Source organism: Prunus avium, chromosome 2 (genome assembly GCF_965620075.1).
Source record: "Prunus avium chromosome 2, drPruAviu1.hap1.1, whole genome shotgun sequence".
In the NCBI taxonomy this organism is placed as follows: domain Eukaryota; kingdom Viridiplantae; phylum Streptophyta; class Magnoliopsida; order Rosales; family Rosaceae; genus Prunus; species Prunus avium.
Window position 1 is genome coordinate 42126938 of NC_142285.1, and position 11723 is coordinate 42138660.

General features: G+C 40.3%; 1 protein-coding gene and 1 long non-coding RNA gene across 2 annotated transcripts; both read left to right on the forward strand.

The window, feature by feature from the left end:
* Positions 1–6114: 6114 nt before the first annotated feature.
* Positions 6115–8942, forward strand: SBT1.3 (subtilase 1.3). The gene has a single exon (XM_021971204.2). It carries the CDS (start codon positions 6308–6310, stop codon positions 8654–8656), a length of 2349 nt encoding a protein of 782 aa, XP_021826896.1. The 5' UTR covers positions 6115–6307; the 3' UTR covers positions 8657–8942.
* A 1540-nt stretch (positions 8943–10482) lies between these two features.
* On the forward strand, positions 10483–11334 carry LOC148297068 (uncharacterized). The gene is made up of 3 exons (XR_015833402.1): positions 10483–10549; positions 10951–11081; positions 11212–11334. It is a non-coding gene; the product is annotated as an uncharacterized LOC148297068 (long non-coding RNA).
* Positions 11335–11723: the final 389 nt, after the last annotated feature.

Below are 11723 nucleotides of genomic sequence, written 5' to 3' on the forward strand. Positions count from 1 at the left end.
TCCTTTCGGAGAATGAAATATATCTGAAAATATTCTACCCATATTATTTGACTTGGCATCAGAGCCGACTTTCTGGTGACCTGTGTGTGTTGTGCCCACCCGTGTTCTACTGTGTGCCCTAATTTCTTTAGGGTTCTTGTGCCTGCGCCTTTGTCGTGTTCCGCTGTGTGCTCTGTCGTGTTCGTGCCTCTATTTTCTGTGCTTTTGCCGTGTTCCGCTGTGTGCATCTGCCTTTACTGTGTTCGTGCTTCTACTGTGTGCCTCTACTGTCTTCGTACATCTGCCGGATTTGTGTCTGTGCTGTGTTCTGTTGTATACTCTGTGTGATTTGTTGGGTTTCTGCTACAATCATGGGTGATAATTCCATTGTTGGTGCTGCTGCTGCTTCTGCGAATTTGCGTGTCTCTGACTCTATTCCAGGTACTGGCTCTAATACTTGGATAATTGACACTGGTGCTTCTGATCATATGACTTATGATGCTAAATTTTTTGATGAGTTGTCTAGTAACACCCGTAACCCATACATAACTAGTGCTAATGGCTTGCCCTCTCCAATTATTGGCGAGGGTACCATTTCTCTCACCCCAACTCTGTCCTTGTCTCATGCGTTATTAGTTCCCAATATCCATTGTAACTTGTTATCTGTTGGTCGCTTACTTGATACATTTAATGCTTCTGCTACTTTCTATCCTACCCATTGCTCTTTTCAGGATCTTAGGACTCACGAGATGATTGGGCATGGTAAACGGATAGGGGGGTTATATTATTTGACATTGCCTTCTGCACCAGTTCGTGATCGTGTCGTTAATACTGTTCAAAGTTGCAGTGTCAAAGACAAACAACAAATTTGGTTATGGCATCATCGCTTGGGACACCCGTCATTTGGCTACCTTAAGCGTCTGTTTCCATCTTTATTCCGCTCCTGTGATGAGTCCAGTTTTAAGTGTGAGACATGTATTTTGGCCAAGAGCCATCGCACTGTATTTCCTTTAAGTGACAGTAAAGCTGCAAAGCCTTTTGATTTAGTGCATTCTGATGTGTGGGGTCCGGCTCGCGTTACTTCGAACGGATTTCGTTGGTTCGTCACATTTATTGATGATTGTACCCGACTTACTTGGGTTTTCTTGCTGAAAAATAAACATGATGTTGTTTCCATCCTTCCAGAGTTTTGTACTATGGTGTCTACTCAGTTTCATGCTCGGGTCAAAGTATTTCGAACAGACAACGGAGGTGAATATGTGAATAATACTTTAGCGTCTTTCTTCCGTACTCAAGGGATTATTCACCAGACGACAACCCCTTTTACTCCTCAACAAAATGGTGTGTCTGAAAGAAAGAACCGACACTTGCTTGAAGTTGCCCGCTCACTCATGTTGGATATGTCTGTTCCCCATCACCTTTGGGGGCATGCTGTTCTGTCTACTGCCTATTTGATTAATCGTATTCCTAGCCGGGTTCTTGATTTCAAGATTCCGCATGATGTGTTTGGTGACCATGTTTCCCCTATCTCCGTTTCCAAGTTGCCCCCTAAAGTTTTTGGGTATGTTGCTTATGTTCATGTCTACTCTCATCAACGGAGTAAACTTGATCCTTGTGCTCTGCGATGTGTCTTTATTGGTTATTCTTCTACTCATAAGGGTTATAAGTGTTATCATCCACCTACCCAGAAGGTGCATATTACTTTGGATGTGACTTTCCATGAAAAAGTGCCTTATTATGTATCTCCCTCATCTCCAATTCAGGGGGAGATGGGGAGTGAATTGAAGAGTTTCGGAGTGAAAAATATGGAAGATGTTGGACCTGAAGAAGGAATTTCTGAAGAACATGAAGAAGGATTTTTTGAAGAACAGGAAGCGACCGGTCGCATGGAGGAAGCGACCGGTCGTGAACGAATCTGCCTAGATACGACCGGTCGCATAGAAGTGAACGACCGGTCGCTAACGAATCTGCCTGAAAACGACCGGTCGCACATAGGAAACGACCGGTCGCCTGCCTCGACGAGCGACGACAATGACGATACGAGTGAAGCGACCGGTCGCCAGGAATGTCACGATCGGTCGCCAGGTGATATTTTGGAATTTTTCGAGCCTCTCTCAGAAGGACATAACAGTGATACTAGCGACTCTCGTACAGATGAAATTGATACAAGACCCCCCTCTGCCCTGCCACTGCCTCAATCAAGTTGTGATAATGAGGTACTTTCTAGTGATATGCCTACCTATTCTTTGCCCCCACGTACTACCCGTGGGAAACCTAAAGTACAATATTCTCCTGATATACATGCCAAGTCTAAATATCCCATTAACCATTATATGTCAACTCATCGTTTATCTAAGTCATATGCATCATATTTATGTCAATTATCTAGTGTATATGTGCCAACTAAGTTGCAGGATGCTCTATCTGATCAAAATTGGGTAGATGCAATGCATGTTGAGATGAAAGCCTTGAACAAGAATGCTACTTGGGAGATAGTTCCTTTACCAAAAGGAAAAAAGGCAGTTGGGTGCAGATGGGTGTTTACTTTGAAGCACAAGGCTGATGGTTCCATTGACCGTTACAAGGCAAGATTGGTAGCAAAAGGGTATACTCAGACATATGGAGTGGATTACACAGAGACTTTTGCTCCAGTAGCTAAGCTCAACACTGTACGCGTACTCTTATCCTTAGCTGCTAACCGTGACTGGCCGCTACTACAATTTGATGTCAAAAATACATTCCTCCATGGTGATCTCAAGGAAGAAATATATATGGATCCTCCGTCAGGTATCCCTGTGACTTCTAAGGAGGGTGTGGTGTGCAAACTACGGAAATCCTTGTATGGATTAAAGCAGTCTCCAAGAGCGTGGTTTGGAAGATTTGCTGCATCTATGAAGAAGTTTGGATATGTGCAAAGTAACTCTGATCATACTTTGTTTCTGAAGCGTCATAAAGGTAAATTGACGGCTTTAATTATTTATGTTGATGATATGATTGTGACTGGAGATGATCATGTAGAGATACAGAGTCTTCAGAAGTATCTGGCTTCTGAGTTCGAGATGAAATCATTGGGTGATTTAAAGTATTTTCTTGGGATTGAAGTTGCCAGATCTAAACATGGTATTTTTCTATCCTAAAGAAAGTATGTTTTGGATTTACTTGCAGAAACTGGAATGTTGGATTGTAAACCGATTGATACCCCTAGTGAGCAGAATCATAAGTTGGGGATATATCCCGATCAAGTTCCAACTGATAAAGAACGTTATCAACGACTTGTGGGGAAGTTGATTTATTTGGCTCATACTCGTCCAGATATTGCGTATGCTGTAAATATAGTGAGTCAGTTTATGCACTCTCCTAGTGTAGATCATATGGGGGCTGTGACTCGTATTTTAAGGTATCTGAAAGTAACTCCTGGAAAGGGGTTAATTTTCTCCAAGTATGGCCATACAAATGTAGAAGGGTATACAGATGCTGATTGGGCAGGTTCAGCCACAGATAGGCGTTCGACATCTGGGTATTTTATGTTTGTGGGTGGCAATCTTGTTACGTGGAGGAGCAAGAAACAAAAGGTGGTGTCTAGATCTAGTGCTGAGGCCGAGTATCGGGGAATGGCCCATGGTGTATCTGAGTTACTATGGTTGAGAAGATTGTTGAAAGACCTTGGTTTTGGGCCTAATAAACCCATAGAGTTATATTGTGACAATACGGCTGCTATTGCAATTGCTCATAATCCTGTACAACATGACCGTACAAAGCATGTGGAGGTTGATCGAAATTTCATTAAGGAAAAGTTGGATGCGCAGATTGTGTCCTTCCCCTTCATCCGTTCAGAGTATCAGTTAGCTGATGTTCTTACGAAAGCTGTTTCTACAAGTATCTTTCTCAACTCGCTTGACAAGTTGGGCATGCATAACGTCTTTGCTCCAACTTGAGGGGGAGTGTTGGCGAGTCCTAGTCCTATTCTATTTGGGTTTTATTTATTTTACCTTTTGTGTAGATATTATGTAATTAGGATTCCACTTATTTCCTAATTAAACCCTACTAGGGTTTGTAACCTGTATTATAAATACCTCCTTTCGGAGAATGAAATATATCTGAAAATATTCTACCCATATTATTTGACTGAAAATGGGTGCATTTTTGCTCACTACTTTAACTATATATGTATCCTTACCACCATCCTCAATGCTTGATACGTGTCCATAAATATAACCATAGTTAACTTTTGCTTTGTATTTATGAAATCATGATTACACCTATAGATACGTGTCAAGTATTGAGGATGGTGGTGAGGGTACACCTATGATTAAAGTGATGAGTAAAAATGCTACCCAAATTGCTCGTGTTTTCAGAGTGAGATGAAATATGAAGTAAAAAAATTATTAAAATAAGAAATGACGGCTCACTTTGGTTGCTGTCAAAAAATAACGTTGAGATGACAGTCTTCAAATCCTTGTCAGCACTCTTCAGTTGGAGCATTATTATATAATTGTCAAATTTTACCATTAAAACTCCACCTGGTATTTATACTTGCAAGTTCCATACCAGTATTTATTTTTCTTTTCCCCTCAAAAAACAAAAAAATTGATAGCCTTGAATGCTGGATGAAGAGAGTTTAATGCAGACGTTGAGAGCAGTAAATATGGTGCAAATATTTTACATTTTTAGCAGGGTACATGCATAACCTGTTAACTTTTTTCCCCTCGTAAAAACCAAATATATCTCGCCACTGCAATACTGGCGGTGATAATAAGAAGAAATTAATGTCTTACACGGTTTAGGGTAATGAGTTTGGTAGGATGAAGATGAAGCTATTAACTGCTGACCAAAATGATCAATTATTATCAGCAGTTATCAGTTTAGGCAGCTAAAACCAACTCTAGATATTATATTACACATCCTAAATCTAAACCTACTTAATTTTTGTAGCATTTACTACTGGTACCATGAACCATGCCATTGCCATGGCTGCTAAAACCACCACCGCCACCTCTATACTTAAGATCACCGTCCAAAACACCCAAGTGGGTGGCTGAGGTTTCCGTATGGGGTTTCCAAAATATCCTCTCCACTCTATTTACGTACAAGAAAATAATATAAAGGTCGCCATTTTTCTGACCCCAATGTGTGTATTTACTCTTCTCACATAAAGCAGAATTTAATGTACCTTTTTTCATTTGATATGGACTTGTGCCATTGAGCTGTCATACTCGCTCGCCATACAACCTCATCTTCCACCCCAACCAACAATAATAGATGTACTCTCTTCCAAATAACGCTCTTTTTTTCTTCTCCTTTCTCCTTCTGATATGTATGCAATATCTTGCACATTATATAGCTACATTATCACCAAACTAATCATATCATAGTTATACTGAGACAGATCAAATTAGATGTTAGTTCTGCTCGGCATAATTTGGTAAGATTCTGCAATGTCTTGGAAATTTGAGTTTGACAGGAAAGGTTTAGAATAAAGCCGTGCATTGTTTGAAAACAAAACCATTAATTTCTTTCATTCTCCCAAGTAGGATTGTAGGCAATAGTTTGACTATATATCACCTACATTACCAGGCTTAATTAGCTTTGTTTGAAAAAAATAAAAAAATAAAAATCATTCGCAGATGATATGCAGCATCAATATTGATCCAAACATGGCCGTTTATTTTTTTCACTTACCAATTGCAGAGAAAACTCAGATCATGAGTCTACCAGCATCTTGTGACCGTTGCAGGACTGGATGACCATATCTTAGTACACAAGCAGCCCTACCACTATTAAAGGAGTTTCTGTACAACTCATTTCTCACTCTTACCTAGTGAAGCTGCCTCATAATATTCTAAGCTCTTTTGATCACCACCAGTAGATGGCAATGTAGCTTTTGCCGACTAAAACCCTTTTCTTAGAATGAAGATCAGAGACTAAATTATAATGTTTTCTGATATAATTTAGTGTTCAGAAAAGAAATATATGATAAAGATCCTAAAAAAAGAAGAAGAAATATATGATTTATATTGGTTTAATTATTAACTCTTTTTTTTTTTCTTTTTTTTTTTTTTACGATCGAAATGAATTTGCCTTGAACCATGACAAGTGACAAGTTGACAACCACTAGCCAGCTCTTCAAAATCTACTCGCCCGTTGTGCATTCATGAAACAACCAACCATCTTTATTGCCTGCACAAGATCCCACAACAGTAAAGGCCCCTCCCTTCTCTCTGATATTTCAAGCCTCCAAATTTCATTTTCATAATCCTCCTCAGTCCCCACTCTACTGTCTCTTCCTTATTTCATTCTTCAAAGAAGAACAGTTCTTCTTCCTTGCCTGATGAAAATGGCTGATCAAAACCAAGTCAAATGGCTGGTTTTGATCCTAACAAACTGCCTGTTCTTCAGCATTGCCTTCTCTGCCAAAACCCAATTTGCACACAAGACTTACATTGTCCAAATGGACAAGTCAGCCAAGCCAGAATCTTTCACCAATCATCTAGACTGGTACTCGTCTAAAGTAAACTCAATTGTCTTCAAACCAGAAAATGAAGAAGATGGAGGTCATGATCAAGAAAGGGTAATTTACACTTACCAGAATGCTTTTCATGGAGTTGCTGCTCGGTTGAGTGAAGAAGAGGCTGAGCGGCTACAGGAGCAAGATGGAGTCTTGGCTATTTTCCCAGACACAAAGTACCAACTCCACACTACAAGGAGCCCTCTGTTCCTTGGGCTTGAACCACATGACAGCACCACCAACGTATGGTCTCAAAGAGTCACTGACCATGATGTCATAGTGGGTGTGCTTGACACAGGGGTCTGGCCTGAGAGCCAGAGCTTCAACGACACCGGCATGTCGCCGGTGCCGGCTCACTGGAAAGGAGCTTGTGAAACTGGCCGAGGCTTCTCCAAACACAACTGCAACAAAAAAATTGTGGGAGCAAGAATCTTCTACCAAGGTTATGAAGCTGCCACAGGGAAGATCAATGAGCAAACAGAGTTTAAATCACCTAGAGATCAAGATGGGCATGGAACACACACTGCAGCTACTGTTGCTGGCTCTCCAGTACGCGGTGCTAATCTTCTTGGCTATGCTCATGGGACAGCCAGAGGAATGGCACCTGGTGCGAGAATTGCAGCTTATAAAGTTTGTTGGGTTGGTGGTTGCTTCAGCTCTGATATTCTATCAGCAGTTGATAAAGCTGTGGCGGATGGGGTCAATGTGTTGTCGATTTCTTTGGGTGGTGGAGTGTCAGCTTATTACAGAGACAGTTTGTCCATAGCTGCTTTTGGGGCTATGGAGATGGGGGTTTTCGTGTCGTGCTCAGCTGGAAATGGAGGACCAGACCCTGTTAGCCTTACCAATGTGTCCCCTTGGATTACAACAGTTGGTGCTAGCACCATGGACAGAGATTTCCCATCTACTGTTAAGCTTGGAAATGGCAGAACTGTGACTGGGGTTTCACTCTACAAAGGCAGAATGATGCTGTCCATAAATAAGCAATACCCTGTTGTGTACATGGGCAATAATTCAACAAGCCCTGATCCAAGCTCGTTGTGTTTGGAGGGAACTTTGGATCGGCGTGTTGTTGCTGGGAAAATTGTGATTTGTGACCGAGGGATTAGCCCCAGAGTGCAGAAGGGACAGGTAGTGAAAGATGCAGGAGGAGTAGGAATGATTCTGGCAAATACAGCTGCAAATGGAGAGGAACTTGTTGCAGATTGTCACCTCGTTCCAGCAGTAGCTGTAGGAGAAACTGAAGCAAAAGCAATAAAGCATTATGCTTTAACAAGTCCAAGAGCCACTGCAACTCTGGCATTTCTTGGGACGAGAACTGGGGTTAGGCCATCTCCAGTTGTGGCAGCATTTTCATCCAGAGGACCCAATGTTGTGAGCCTTGAAATTCTCAAGCCGGATGTGGTGGCTCCAGGGGTCAACATTCTTGCTGCTTGGACTGGAGCATTAGGTCCTTCAAGCTTGCCAACAGATAACCGCAAAGTGAAGTTCAATATGTTGTCCGGGACTTCAATGTCATGCCCTCATGTGAGCGGCATTGCTGCTTTGCTCAAGGCTAGGCACCCCGAATGGAGCCCGGCAGCAATAAAATCTGCCTTGATGACAACTGCATATATTCACGACAACACGCATAAGCCTCTGCAAGATGCCTCAGCAGCTGAAGCTTCGACGCCATATGATCACGGAGCCGGGCACATAAACCCAAGGAGAGCTCTTGACCCAGGTTTGGTTTATGACATTGAGGCTCAGGATTATCTTGAATTTCTATGTACACAAAGGCTAACCCCAATGCAGCTCAAAGTTTTCACCAAGGACTCAAACAGAAGCTGCAAGCACTCTCTGGCCAGCCCAGGGGACTTGAACTATCCAGCAATCTCTGTTGTGTTCCCAGAGAGAACCAATGTTTCTCTTTTGACCCTTCACAGAACAGTAACTAATGTTGGCCCTCCGGTGTCGAATTACCATGCCATAGTTTCACCATTCAAAGGTGCTTATGTTCAAGTGGAGCCACGGACCCTGAAGTTCACCAGAGCCAATCAAAAGCTGTCTTATAAAATCACCTTCACTACAAAATCTCGGCAAGCAACTCCTGAGTTTGGAGGGTTGGTGTGGAAGGATGGAGTGCACAGAGTGAGAAGCCCAATTGTTATCGTGTGGCTGCCTCCACTGTGAATCTTTCACTGGAGTTTTGTTTTGTTTTTTTCCTGACAAGAATGAATCTGAATGTGGGTTTTAGTGCTTTTGAATAAACAAATTTTGTGTAAAAGAGCCAAGAAGTTCACTCATCTGTTGCTCTTCTAGTGGTTTGTTACCATTATAAGCCAGCTTGCTGCTAGTGCAAGTGATCAACATTAGAACACGAGCAGAACAACCATGTGTAATGCAATGTCGAATTCGTATGCAAATTCAATCGTTGTGGTTCAGAGCTAGATTATAATATAAGTTCATAGTTGCTCAATTCGCATGTAATTTGAGAATGCAGAGGACTGTTTTCTGCAGTCAGTAGAGTTGTAGTCATTTTGCAGCCACAATGAATAATTATCATAGTTGCTCAATCTCTTAAATTAGTTAATCTTTCTGGCTGCTCAAGTCCTATGAAGTTTCCAGAGATTTCAGTTATTATGGAGGAGCTACAAGCGCTTGATTTAGATGGGACTGCAATTAAAGAACTGCTGTCGTCAATTAATAATCTTACGGGGCTTGTTACTTTGAACCTAGAAAATTGCTGAAAACTTAGGAGCCTTCCAAGCAGTATTCTTTTGAAATCTCTTCAAACTCTTAATCTCAAAGGCTGCCAAAACCTTGAGTTTCCAGATGTTTCAGAGATTATGGGGGAACTATTAGGCCTGCATTTAGATGGAACTGCAATTAAAGAAGTGCCCTCGCTATAGAATTCCTGTTATGGATCCTCCTGTGATACTTTTGGCTAAACAATAATGGCTGGGCTCTAACGAGGACTCCTAAATGAGGACACTATGTGAGGATCAATTTCAGCCATCCGATCTAATCTCAACGGCTGTAGAGAAAAAGCAAGCTTACTATGTAAGTGGGTACGCTACAATTTCCCTCCTTTGGCATTCGCGCCTTTTCTTCTTCCTTCATTTCGGCATTTAATTGTTTTGTGAATTATAACTACAAACCCCAAAATCTGAAAACCCAAATACCCAGAAGCTCATAACGCCACCCAAAATCCAGATTAAAGAAAAAATTGTTTTCATTTGTGCAAAATCTTACAACCCAAAATCTCATTCCGTTTTCCATCTGGATTTTGAGGCAGGGGTAGTAGAATAGAAACCAAAACCAGCACGTTGGTCATCCACATCACGCGTTTCTCTCTCTCTCTCTTAGATAGAAACCAGAAAGACACTTTTTTATTTGGGTGAAAACCCTAACTGGAAAGTCCATCACTCTTGAGGTTGAGACCATCGACAACGTGAAAGGCAAGATCCAAAGGTACTGTTTCTCTCTCTTCCTCTTTCTCTTCCTCACTCTTTGCTGTAGAAGATACTTTGTATCGAGAAACTTGAAAGATAGCAATTCACGTTGCAGCCCCAATTTGATTAGGACGAAAGTATGGATGATTCTGATGTTGCTGATGATGATATCTTTAGTATTTAATTGTTTTTGGTTGTATAGAAAACAAAGACGAAAATTTTGATTTTGAATGATTTAGGTGATTATTTCATAGGGGTCAATGCTAAGTGATTATCTTTTAGTCTTGAATATGGGTGATCTGACAAGACATATTGAATTTCTATTCTGTATCTTGCAAATAAGTGGGTAATATGGATTTGGGTATCTTATTCTGTATCTTTTTTTTAAGAAAGAAGTATCCGATTGTGTATCTGAATGTCTTGATAACATTGTGAATAGTATGGATTTGGGTATCATATGAGTATCTTTTTTAGAAAGATGCAGTAGGAAACTTTTACAATGGCTAGGATAATGTCATTTATGTTTTATGGAAAGAATACTCTTAAGTATGAACTGACCACATAAACAATCTAGTCTTCCTTTATCACCGATAATAGTGTCGATGTGTATCTGAACCAACACGATAATACTGTGAGTAGTTTGGATATCAGTATCATATGAGTATCTTAATGTGTTCATTATAGTGTATGGATACTGGTATCAGAGTCTGTATCTGAATGTGTTGATTATATGTCATTCGTATGGATTTAGGTATCCTTTTTGTGTATTTATTGTAATGTGAGTAGTATAGATATGAGTATATATGTTTATTGAAATGTGTTTCTTCTTCTTAAATTTTGTGAAAAAAGGACCTTTCCTCTCCCCATAAAAGAAAATTTGCTTGGCTCCTTGTGAGTAATGAGTAAATTAATCTTACATAATGAGGTGGATATCGTACTTGTGTCATTTTAGTTTAGTTGTACTGGTGTACTTTGACAGATGTGGCTTACCTGACAATTGCATATTAACCTCAGAAAATTTGTCCTCTGCAGGAACCGAAAAAGTTCAATGATTTTCTGCGCACTCTATGTATATTCTGCCAGGAGAAAGCCCTCAGCAGTTTCTGTGAATTTCTTGCATCCAAAGAGCTCACCTTGATTTCAAAGACAGAAGCTATAGACAGGTTTCGTGCTCTTATGCTCTTTCCGGTTATTGAAGTGCTTGTTTTCAAGTCAATTACAGTTTTTGTATCTTTCTCATTTCTTTCAGCAGTCATTTATTTGAATTTTTGTTCCTATATGTTCCCAATGCAGTGAAGTTAGGGATGATGAAGCTAGGAATTTTCTGGTCAAATCAGAGCCAAAGATGGAATGAGTGCTTGAGTGCTTTAATTGGTGTCTTGTGGCTATTTGCCGAGAGTTACATCACATTATGATACAATAAACACATATCTATGTGAGTATCATAATGTGTTTATTGTAATGTGGTTTTGTATCATAATGTGTTTACATCAATGCTACTATATATATAGATATATAATTATGGCTGAATGTTTAACTGCCTCAGTTTTGAACTTGAGAGGTATTACCAATCGTGTGAACACACATGCAACACTGTTTTGTTTTGATTATGGTGATGTGAATATATTAGCAATTCAGTCTGAACACAGAGGTGCATGTTGTTTAATTAGAAAGGTTTATTTTTTTAACTTGAGAAGCCCAAGAAAATATGTACATACAATATTGTCATACAATAACCGTGATACAATATGAGAAGGGTGGATAAAAGGATGTTATGCCATATTGTCATACAAAAACCTGAAAGC

Coding starts and splice junctions, on each gene's coding strand:
- SBT1.3 (XM_021971204.2), top strand. CDS start 6,308: ATGAAAATGGCTGATCAAAACCAAGTCAAATGGCTGGTTTTGATCCTA.